Here is a 12,275-nt window from a genome sequence, read left to right on the forward strand (position 1 = left end):
GACTACTGAATCAAGAGGAACCACGGCATCAAGAGAATGGGTCGGAACCTAGACAACAAGATGACTGGCAAGAACGGCGTGACAAGAGGTCATGAAGATGGAGACCGACGTGGGAAACCATACTGGGAGTCTGGAGGTAAAGTTTTCAATCTAATTGGCAGGTTGGATTATTTATCCTATCGGCCACGCTAATTCCAGAATATGTTTGGAGTTTTTACATCATTGCATTTAGAAGGTTTGTGTGGATACTTTGGGTTTGGCATGAAAAGCCTTGAAAAACTATGTAAATAATAAGGGATGGCAATGTGGCACAACCTGTTAAAAATCAAGTTATTGAATTGGATTATTCGACTACCTTGGTTATAATATGTATTCATTTTACAACTCAATGCTCTGCAAATTGTGCCGTGTTTTGCCGATCCACGTAAATATATTTCGAAAACCAGGTTTGACTATTTACATAGCAGCGTGGATAGATTCACGTGGAATAATTCAGGACGTTCGCTCGCAGAACATTACCCAAACTCATTATATGTATTGTGAGCCAATAATATTTGCAGAGTTTGTTGAGGCTCCTGGTTGGGGAATACTGAATTTGTTCACGGAATCTATTCCGCCGTTGTTAATATTCGTCCCAGGACTGGTCGGCGAATTCAGCCAAATAATGGGCTTGGACAGTTAAGGACAAAATCTCAGTCCGTACTTTTGAATAAAATATTGTTCATGGGTAGTGATATTGAAGTGCTGAAAGTTATTTTTCTGTGTTGTTTTGCAAAGATTGGGACAGGCACTTTTTACTAAGATGGGTCATTCTAAGTTAACAACACTCAACTCACTTGAAATAACGATAAAATTGTTAGGGTTCAGGATGCCTCTTACCATCAACAGAGTTGCTCTGAACGAGAGTTTGGAGAGGTACACGGCTTTATGGAAAGCCAAAACAGAGGTTAGAGAGAAAGAACAGTACTTTTGAAGTTATAGCAATTTTACCAACAGTGGCTGAGGAAGAGTACTGGATATTATAGAGGCCACTGTCCCCCACTATCTCTGAAATCAGGGGTGAAAATGAGAGTCCACGACCTGTGGAGATGCGGAGGGGAACTTGATGATGATGAAGGAAAAGGACTGAAAACAGAAAAGGAAAACGAAAGAACAGGAAGCTGAAGGTGAACAGAGAAATAATACGAAAGTTGTTTGATGTGGCAGACGACAGCAAAGTGCAATTGAGAGAAAAAAGCTTCCTGGCAGCCAGAGGAAACCGGGAAGGAAGGAGGGCTGCATTGATGGCGTTGACAAAGTTGTTTCCATTTTGAAAGAAAGAGAGGAGAAAGGGAAGCGAAGGGGGCAAAAGAAAGGCTGAGGGAAGAGAGAAAAACTGAAAGATGAGGTCAAAAGAGTAAGGAGGGAGATGGAGAGGATGTCACCGTATGAAGTGGTCAGCCTGATGGATGACCAGTGCTCAGGAAAGATGACTGATTATGGGAGGATTATTCAATGACAATGAGTTCAAGGCAGCTATAGTCGACAAGGAGGCAGGGTCAGAGAAAAAGGAAAAGGGGAGAAAAGAAGCCGGGAACAGGATCGGAGAAACTGCTGACAGGTTCAAGGTATCCAATGATGCAGTGGCTCATCGCAAACACCATCAGAGCTGCAGACAACATCATAACTGGAGGAATGAAATTACAAGAAGTGAAAGCTAACTTTGGAAGAAAGTGGAGAGAAATTAAGGAGAGATTCACGAGAACTAAGAAAAAAAAGAAAAGTTCAGGGGATTCAAGGTCAGGAAGTCCTCCTTGGTAGATGAGAGAGGATCAATGAGAACAAGATAGTGACTGGTGTGAGTGAGAAAAGAACCACCCAGAGATTCGCCATGGAAAGAGGAGCTGTGCAGTGATCAACTACCCTGGTGAGGGTCCTTAATTCACTGGTCCCGGTGAGAAGGGGAGATGAACCCTGGCCACCAGCCCTTGCTGGCGCGTACCGGAGGGCGCGTGTTCGGCACCACCGGCCTCCTGGTTGTTCGCCATGACAATTTGCACAACAAACTAATTAGCTATAATCGGTTTCATCGCCGGATTTGAGAAAACAAATGGGATCAGCCTCTCCCACATCCACTGCACGATTCACAGTCTGGAGAAGCTTTGGCCATCTATTCAATATTTCGCTGGCCCAACCACTGGTCCCTCCTGGAGTGGTGAGAGAACAACGGAAGGCTGACCCATGGGACACTTCCGGTGGATTCTGGTCAGGCCGTCACCAACACCTACATAATTCTCTCCTGGATGCCATCCTCCAAATCGTCTGGGGAGGAGTTCAAGCTGGAACACTGGTATCAGTAACAGACAATCAGATCCAGCCACATTGAGGAGAGAATGGGCCAGGGCACGGGCCGGAGCCATGACCAGCGCCAGATGGCAAAACACGGAGAGCAGGGGGCTAGAAATTTCCTGACACCCTCCCCCAGCGGAGTCACGGGGAATAGATGACCTCCTTCATCATCCTTATCTGCAGAATCAGGCAGAGGAATCTGCTACTGGAGGGCCCACGCCACCTCCTCGCCATCATCAATCGGGTGAGGACGTACTGCACCCTGGAGGAAGTGAAGCTGCTTACTCCATACCTCCAGTTCAACGGCTACTTCGGCCAGCACGAGGTGGTGCTGGTCTCACTGCTGGCCTCCATGGACAAGAGTGAGAGGGAGTTGGCCCTAAACATCATCAAGCAGCTGAGGAAGAAGGAAAAAAGGCACAAGAGAAAGACAGTGAGGAAAGTGAGGAACCCTCAACTGAATCTGGCAGCCACCAAGCTGTCAGAGTTGGTTGATCTGCAGAAGGCCAGCTCCTCCCCTCCCATCCTGTTCCAGCACAGTGACCAGGAACTGGAGCAATTTCTGGAGGAACCGTACAGTGAGCCAGGTCTGCCCTGCACCACCACCGCAGTGGAAAGAGGAGTGAAGCTCACCACGGAGGCGGCAGACGTGGCCAGCTCTGCCTGGCAGCAGGACCAGGTCACCTGGAACAAGCTGGAGGCCAGGAAGAGAAACAAGCGGAGGGCTAAGAAAGAGGACTACCAGTGCTAGACTATGGGGACACTGGGACTGAGGGGACACTGTGGGGACAGCCAATGTTAGTGTGCCAAATGTGCTAGTGTGCTGCTGATAAATTGAAGCATACATGCCAATAATAAAGAATGTCTACCATTATTCTTGTTTTTTTTTATGTCGAACCGAAAAGTATCCACAAACCTTCTAATGCACTGATGTTAAAGATTCAAACATATTCGGAACCAGCGTGGCCGATAGACAAATAATCCAACCCAAGCCACTTGATTTTGAAAACTTTTGCCAAACTGTCACTCCCTACTGGAGAGTCAACCAAGAGGGAGAAGGCAGGACTAAAGAAGAGCAGGGTGGCTCTTCCACTGTTGGAGATGGAGGTAAAGGGGCCGAACTAAACTCGCACGACAAGAACAAATGCGCTCCCGGACTCCGGCAGTTATCGGTCCTTCTGTACGAAAAGTTTACTGCAGCGATTGAAGGCGTATGGAAAGCCAGTGTCACTCTTTATTGACACTCTTACCCATGAAGAACAACGAAACTCATTGGAGATAGACGTGGAAGTCAAAGGCACGCAGGTGCGGTCTAAATGTATACTATTACTCCAAGGTGTACTGGTAATTGACCGCTTGCCCCCGTCACTGGGAGACTCAGTAGCGTCCACTATGGATGTAATGGATTGTAAACATCTTCGAGAAATCATATCACCTGTGTCCGATGTTCAAGATGTTGATCTACAAATAGGGCAGGACTGTCCAAGAGCCTTGATTCCCTTAGAGTGCCGGACAGGACGAGACGGAGCACCATTTGCAATGAGGACTCAACTCGGATGGACTGTAAATGGTCCAACGGCCCATGAAAATGTTACTACTCTTGCTGTCATGGGTTCACCACCGACTCTCCCTCCTGCTGAGACACGTTTAGCGGAACAAGTAAAGCGCTTTTGGGAAGTGGAGATGACCTTTCTAAAAGCTACAATTGATGCGCCAGTGTCGAGGGAGGACAAAAGAGTCGTCCAGCTCTGGTCATCGACAGGTGCGATGATAAATGGACACTCCCAGTTTCCCGTTCCATTCCGGCGAGAACCACCTAACCTACTTGGCAATAGAACACTTGTTGTCAGGTCTGAGAAAACGACTCTTAAGAGATGCAGAGCTGAAACTAAGATATGTTGTAGAAATTGAAAATTTGATCACCAAGGGCTTCGCGGAGAAGGTGCCAAAAGGGGAACTGACAGCAAATCCTGGAAGAACTTGGCATCTGCCTCATCATCCAGTACTAATTCCAAACAAACCAGAGAAGACTCGCATGGTTTTTGATTGTCCTGCAACATTTGCCAATGTGTCACTAAACAGCGAGGTACTTCAAGGACCAGACTTCAACAATAAATGCTTTGGAGTCCTCATAAGTTTTCGTCAGGAGCTTAATGCGCTGACGGCTGACATTGAAGCCATGTTTCATCAGGTCAAGGTGCACCCTGAACACAAGGATGCCCTAAGATTCCTCTGGTGAGAAAATGGAGACCTGTCGAGACCCCCAACTACCTACCGAATGACAATGCATATCTTTGGAGGGGTGTGGAGTCCATCTTGTGCTACTTATGCATTGCAGAGAACTTTCCAGGATTATGGTTCAGAATTCCCAGTAGCGAACACCAGAGCTAGGGAGAGCTTTTACGTGGACGACTTGCTTATGTCTGTAACTGATACTGAGGAAGCAATCTCCATGGCACACCAGCTGCAAGGACTCTTGCTAAGAGGGGGATTCAAGCATACAAAATGGATAAGTAATCACAAAAGGAGTACTCAGCACTATCCCCGTGGAAAGGCGGCACACCGGTATCAAGGAAGTGGACTTCACCTATGATAATTTGCCCACAGAGAGAGCCCTGGAAGTGATGTGGAATTTGGAAAAGGACCAATTTGCCTCTGCTCAGTTGTATCACTTCTGCGACGCTTCAGAATCTGCTTCTGCAGTTGTCACCTACCTGAGGACTGTAGACAAGGAAGGAAGAATTGACTGTTCCTTTGTGTGTGGCAGAGCTCGACTAGCACCTTTAAAGCAACAAACCATACCACGGCTAGAACTTTGTGCTGCCGTACTGGCAGCACATACTGACACAACAGTGCGACGGAGGAACGCGCATGCGTGCGTAGTGTCAACAAAGGCTGTATGAGACTGCTCCTTAAAATTCGTATTTCTGACGAATTCAGCGCGTCTACCAATCCCAGCCTGTGCAAACAACTATAGTAAGACCCAGTTATCAGCACAGTGGCATATATTTTTTTGTTACTTTTGGACTTTGTCATTTTTTTGGGATAAAACATCTGGCCCTACCACCCGATCCCTCTGAGCAAAGTTTTTCAAGTTTCGCATGCGCAATGTGATAGTGTGACGTAGCAGTGACGTCATTACCACTCCACCTGACTGCAGTGTTGCCAACGTGCCCTATGCCCGCCGTTAAACGCTCCCGTTCGTTGGAAACGGCGGCAGTAGGTGACAGTGATGCTGACGACTTTCTTCTTGAAGACACGTCAAAGAAGAAGCAGAAACCTCAGAAGTCAGGGTCTCCAGCAGGGGCCACGGCTCCCCCTTGCACCCCTTCTGGGGCTGTAGAGGGTGGACTCCTGTCATCGGGGTCCCCAAGTGAGCCTACATGTGGCTCAATGACCGACCCTCCGCCGACGATGGACATAGGGGATTCCCTTTGTCTCCCTGCCCCGTCGCGCCTTCGTCGTCTCGCCTTCCCTCGGGACTTGCCTCTGAGCACACGGACGACCTGGTTCTTCCGTCACTGCTCTCCACTTCAGGACTCAACACTTCGCCTCCGCCGAGGTCCCACAGCCGTGATAGTCACCACACAAATGGACGAGACGGTACGCCTGCTCACTCAGGTGGGCTTTCCTGCTCCCCAGGGGGAGGTGATGCTGAAGTTCACCATCATCACCCCAGAAACTCGTCGTACCAAGGTAATGGTTCGCCACGTACCCTGGGAGATCCCTATCGACGATCTTCGCCCTCTTCTCCCACAACTACTGGACATGGAACGCCGCATCAACCCGGTCTCCAAACGTCCATCCAACGAACTCATCGGCTGGTGGGTGGGCCCCCCTCCCTCCGAAGGTGAATGTAGGACCAATTCACAACTGTCCTCTCGACCGATTTATCGGAACCCCGAAAATCTGTGGTCGTTGCCAATCGTGGAAACACCGCACCTGGGAGTGCACGAGGATGGTCGCCTGCGGTTTCTGTGCAGGTCCTCACGAAACAGTGGAATGCAAATCGAAATTCAGAACAAAATCCCAGTTATTCCACGGTGCGTCAATTGCCATGGCAGTCACCACGCCTGGAATGCCAATTGCCCACAGAGTCCTGGCACTCGCCCGGGGAAAACTTACCTTGTACCACCGCCCTCGTCTCTGACGAAGCCCCTGTCAACCAAACCTCAATCCTATCCACCACCGCCTCTTCCATCCGCTAAGGATTTCCCATTGATCTCCTCTCCTCTACCACCCCCCCCCTATCACCCCTACCACCCATCCTTTCTCCCCTCCCTCCCTCTCCTTACCGTTCTTGGAACAAGGTCGTTGCCGGCCCTGCCACACAGTCACCACCATCTCCTGCCCACCCGGACCCCCGCTGTCTCTCACCAGCACCACCACCTCTTACTCAACTGAACCCTCACCGTCCCTCTCCGTCGCTACCACCACCACATGCCCAGTCGGGCCCTCGGCAATCCTCGCTGCCACCTCCAGCTCCTGCACAGGTACACCAAGTTGGTTCTATGGAAACAATCACTCTCCGTCTGGATCGCCACTCCAAGCATATCAACCTTCTCTCAGCCCAACTCGACTTGTTTGTGAAAACAATTGCAACATTGCAGAAGCAACAACAACTCATTCTGGACACCCTGACCCAACAGGGGCGCACTTTGCAGGCCCTGATGACCCGCCTCCTTCCATCTTCCGAGATGGAGGATCCATCCCTCGCTCTCCCACTCCTCCCTCTCCATTTCTCTCAACAGAATTTGGTACCTCCTCTGGAGCCCTGTCTAGCCCCTCCGACTCATCTCACACCGGAGGCCGTTCCCTCCTCTTCTTACAATGGAACATCCAGGGACTTAGACCTCGCCGGACAGACCTCGCCCAGTTTGTGCTCTCCCATCAAGTAGATGTTGCTCTGCTTCAGGAAACCATCACAGACGATGTTACTCCACTCCGCCTCTCTGGCTATACTGTTTACACCCTGCCTCGGTACCGTGGGCAGGCTCGTGGCCTCCTCACCCTTGTGCGTAACACCATTCCATTTGTTCGTCTCCCTTCACCTGACTCACATGGACCCCCGTCTGAATTACTTTCTGTCTCCCTTACTCTTGGTGACCGGACCCTTCGTGCAGTCAATGTTCATTTCAAGAGTGATTCTCTGGACCCCCAGGTTCTTCACGACCTCCATGATGGGGTTCCCACTATTGTTCTTGGCGACTTTAATGCCCGCCATCCCACTCTTACTCCGGATCATCCCACTCCATGTACCCTTAACGGATCACATCTCTCACAGTTTCTTAATGGGGATGATGATGTTCGCTTTCTTTGTCCTGACGATCCTACTCGCCTCCCCCATAGTTTCCTTGATGTTGGCTTACTATTGAACGGTCATACTTCCTTTCATCCTACCGTCTGCACCGAGCCTGCTCTGTATAGTGACCATCTTGCCATTACTACCCATCTCAGGCTCTCCTTCTCTGCCCCGATATCAACTCCTTATCGATCCCCTCGCCTTCGTCTCACACAAGATGCTGTTCCTTCCTTTACCCAATACCTTTCTACCTGGGCGGATTCCTATGTTGTCCCCCAGTCCCTTGACTCTTACAGCGCTGATTTTGTTGATGCCGTGTATGACTCTGTCAATCGCGCTACCCCTCCACGCCCTCCCCGTCACCCCAGAAGTGCCACCAACTACTGGTATCGTATCCCTGCCATGAGACATCTCCGGCAGGTAACCCGTGATCTCTACTCTGCCATACGGAGGTCTCGGTCTCCAGAGGATTGGGAAGACTTCAAAAATTGGTGCTCCTTTGCAACTCAGGAGCGCCGTCCGATACGTGAGGCGGACTGGCTATCCTTCACGGGGTCTCTATCGTTCCAGTCGTCACCCTCTTATGTATGGAATCGGATTAATGCTATACGGGGTACTCGACGGAGGCCTCCTCCCCACCCTGACCCCGCCTCCCTTGCCTGCTCTTTAATGGAGGACTGGGCACGAGCTTCCTCCCCTGAGGCACTTCCAGATCCAATGCAGGAGGCAGTGCAGGCCCGCATCGATGCGTCTGAGCCTGTTGTTCGTGCTGCTCTTACCTCCCCTGCCCCCACTGATCATCCCATCACACAGTTCGAGCTTGACAGTGCTCGTCGCTCTAGAAAAGACACCTCTCCTGGGGATGATCAGATAACCTACTCCGTCCTCAACGCCTGTACTAATATTCCTAACGGCCCCTTGCTTGCTCTCTACAATATGTCTTATGAACATGGGGTTCTCCCGTCCAACTGGAAAAATGCCACTATTACCCCCATCCCTAAGCCGGGAGATCCTGGGAAATATCGACCCATTAGTCTTACCTCCTGTGTTAGCAAGATGATGGAGAGGATACTCCATCGTCGCCTTCTTCACACCATAGGCGGTTTTCACAACTCCCTCAATGGTTTCATACAACATCGCAGCACAGCACACTCCATTGCTTCCTTTTATTGCAATCAGACTGCCCGAGTCTCCGTCTTCCTTGATATCAAGGGAGCCTTTGATACGGCTCAGCCTGCCCTCATTTTAGCTGAACTTGCACGGTTAGGGGTTAAAGGGAGACTTCTACAATGGATCGCCTCTTACCTCACTGGACGTCAGGCCCGGGTTCGAGTTGAAGGCTCTATGTCTCCTGTTCAAGAAATGAACCTCGGCACCCCTCAAGGTGGAGTCCTGAGTCCCACCTTGTTTAACACTCTCATGCACTCCATTGCATCACTCCCGTGGCCGACAGAAGTTGTCCACTCAGGATATGCCGACGATGTCCTCCTCCAAGCCCCTGACTACCTCAGCATGCAGGAAGCCCTTGATCTGGTCTCCAGAGAGTGTGATTCACTTGGTTTCCTTCTTTCAACTGCGAAAACAAAAGCCATGTGGCACGGTCGTGTTGTACCTCCACCCCTTTTCTTATCAGGAACGCCCTTGGGCTGGGTTAATGAGACAAAATACCTGGGTGTGTATGTAACTCGCACACGTTGTCAGAGCCCTGAAGTCCGCTATCTTCGAGACATATGCTTTCGGCGTATCGCTCCCCTCTCTACCATGTGCAGGGGTTCCCTTGGTGCCACCATCCCTGTGCTTCTCACCATGTACAAGTCCTTTGTCCGTTCCTGTGTCGACTACGCCGCCCTGCCCTCGTCAACATTAGTCGGACTGCTGTCAACCGTCTCGAAGTTATCCAGAGGAAAGCTGCTCGTATCATCCTTGGGGCTCCTCAGTGGACACGCTCTACTTCTCTATATAACGAACTTGGTCTTTCCCCCTTACAGGATCGTGTCCAGGAGTTTTACCTAAAAACTGCCGTTTCCATTCTACGGGATCCTCGGGGCAACTATGTCCAAACCAACTTGACTACTGCTGTCCGAGACCGACCTCCATCTAGAAGACAGTGGCGAGGGTCACTCATCCGAGCCCTTCAGGAACACGACCTCCTGCCTGATATTGCTGTCACCCCTGCTGTTGGTTCGTCTCCTTCTCCCTGGCTGGATTTTCAACCTGAAGTGATTGCCCTCGGTGGACCGCTCCCGAAATCCCAGGTGAACCCTGTTATTCTCTGCAAATACCACCTTTCCAGGATCGCTCACTGTTCCCCAGGTAGGGTCGTCCTCTACACTGATTGTTCTGTTGACCCCGCTACAGGTAGGGCCGGGGCTGTTGTCTACATCTCCCGCCCTGATGCCCCTGAGCCTATCAAACTGTCTCTCAGAGTTTCTGATGGGGCATCCTCCACTCAGGCTGAACTAATAGCCCTCCTTGCTGCCCTTCTCGCTGAGGAAGAAGCAGATGGTTTCTGCCCCTTGCTTGTCTGCTGCGATTCCAGGTCTGCTCTCGACGGGATCGCATTTGGATCAGGGGAAAATAAGGACCTCATCCTCCGAATACGAGGGTTAACATCCACACTTCAGGATGCAGGCCGTCCTGTGACATTCCTATGGATACCTAGTCATGTCGGTATCTTGGGGAATGAGGCAGCAGATGACCTTGCCAAGACTGGCTGCAACAAGGCCACACCTGACTACGTTGTTCCTCGAACACTCTTACAGATTAGGACCCAAATCCGCCGCAAACAGAGAGAAGCTCGGGAAGCAGCCATCCCCCTGGACTCCCCGCCCACCTGGTACGATGTCCTCCGTAAACTTCCTGACCTCTCGTACGTCTATGGGAAAGGGTCGCGGAAGGGGGACGTGATTGCTGCCCGTATCATCATTGGGTATGACTTTGCTTGGGAGTTTGGTATCCCCGCATCCCCTGAGCAACGCTCTTGTGCGTTATGCAGAAGACCCGACAGCAGCACCCTTATCCACTACCTCCTAAGATGTTCCCACACACAACGCTTCCGTGACGCCTGCTGGACCACCACTCCACGACCCCTTGACGGAGACACGATGATCCTCCCAATACTGGCCAGATATTTTGTAAATAATATTGATTATGTGTTAAAGGAATATCCTTCCTTCCTTAGGCTTTAGTAAGCCCCTTTATAATATTTATACTGTATATACTTTTCACACTTGCCAGATGATTCTGGTGTCATTGTACAGGGGTACCTAGTGACAGTACTAGGATCCCGCTTCCTCTATCAAGGAATAAACAATTGAAATTGAAATTGAACAGTGCGACATGAACTCAGTGTACCACTGGCGGACTCTGTGTTTCGGACGGATAGTATGATAGTGTTGAAGTGTATTGGTAACGCAGGGAAACGCTTCCACACTTTGTTGCAAACAGAGAGTCGGCTATAAGAGAAGTCACAGACATGAGGCAATGGAGACATGTCAGCTCAAAGCAAAACCCGGTAGATGATGCAACACGAGGAGTAACCAAAGAGCCCTTGCAGTGTTTGTGGGAAAAGTACTCTTCCTGGCTCCAGTTTCAAAGAGGAGTAGCTTGGATCCGGAGGGTTATCAACGTCCTCAAAGATAAAACACCGACAGCAAACATCACCGTGTTAAGTGTGTTAGAGTTACGTCAAGCCAAGACCGCAATTTTAGAGTGATACAGAGAGAGCGGTACCAACAAGAAATGAGGCTCATTGCAAAGAAAAGATTGACACGCCAGAGTGAACTTTATCGTCTAAAACCATACATGTCTGAAGTTGGCCTGATGAGAGTTGGGGGGAAGGTTGCACCGTGAATGGGCGGCAACACATGATGGGCCAATACTGCTCCCACATGATCACCCGGTGACTAATCTAATTGTACGAGAAACACACGCTTTCATTGTTGCGTAAAAATTTCTGGACACCTAAGTGTTATGGTCTGCTGGATAAGATTTCCAATGCATGCACTCTCTGCCGTCGCAGCAACTGGGTGTCCATGCATTAAAGGGAAGCCATGCTGCCAGCAGATCCGACCTGCCCAGGAAAGCCTGCCTTTGCCTTCACAGGATTGGATTGTTTTGGACCGTTCCAGACCAAACAACGGCATAGGGCAGCCAAGCGCTTTGGGTGTCTGTTCACATGCTTGACAACCCGAGCAGTCCATCTGGAAGTGCTCAACTCTCTTGATACCGACGCTCTCATTAATGCGATCACCCGCTTCATGGCGCGCAGAGGTACTCCTGAACGCATCTGCTCAGATAATGGCACAAACATGGTTGGAGCCTGCAAAGAAATCAGGGCAGCCGCTCACAACTGGGTGGCAGACAAACAAAAACAGCAACATCTTCTGAAGGAGGTGGAGCGGGTGTCCAATCCCCCTGCAGCATCTCATATGGGAGGCATATGGGAAAGACAAATCCGAACAGTGCGTAAGGTGCTTTGGACAATCGTCGGGTCTCAAGTGGTTAATGATGAGCGACTACAGACATTATTCTGAGTGGCAGAAGTGATCGTTAACAGCCGCCCAATAACTGCAGTGTCAACTGATGCCAAGGACTTGGAGGCCTTGACTCCACTATCTGAGAAACCCTTCCTTGCGGCAAGTAG

The 12,275-nt window shown here is 50.2% G+C and overlaps 1 protein-coding gene across 1 annotated transcript; it reads left to right on the top strand.

Annotated features, from left to right (window-relative positions):
• Window positions 1-36: 36 nt before the first annotated feature.
• On the top strand, window positions 37-11,345 carry LOC121865953. The gene is made up of 5 exons (XM_042365526.1): window positions 37-161; window positions 3,495-4,090; window positions 4,179-4,563; window positions 4,883-5,203; window positions 11,048-11,345. Exons 1-5 carry the CDS (start codon window positions 37-39, stop codon window positions 11,343-11,345), a joined length of 1,725 nt encoding a protein of 574 aa, XP_042221460.1.
• Window positions 11,346-12,275: the final 930 nt, after the last annotated feature.

This window comes from Homarus americanus, unplaced genomic scaffold (genome assembly GCF_018991925.1).
Source record: "Homarus americanus isolate GMGI-L3 unplaced genomic scaffold, GMGI_Hamer_2.0 scaffold32583, whole genome shotgun sequence".
Classification (NCBI taxonomy): domain Eukaryota; kingdom Metazoa; phylum Arthropoda; class Malacostraca; order Decapoda; family Nephropidae; genus Homarus; species Homarus americanus.

What these genes read in the sequence shown, in the direction of transcription:
- LOC121865953 (XM_042365526.1), top strand. Translation starts at nt 37, where the DNA reads ATGGGTCGGAACCTAGACAACAAGATGACTGGCAAGAACGGCGTGACA. An exon ending in CCAGCTCTGGTCATCGACAG is followed by an intron (nt 4,091 to 4,178) that starts GTGCGATGATAA and finishes ACTTGTTGTCAG; the next exon opens with GTCTGAGAAAACGACTCTTA. An exon ending in CGACGGAGGAACGCGCATGC is followed by an intron (nt 5,204 to 11,047) that starts GTGCGTAGTGTC and finishes TTGGTAACGCAG; the next exon opens with GGAAACGCTTCCACACTTTG.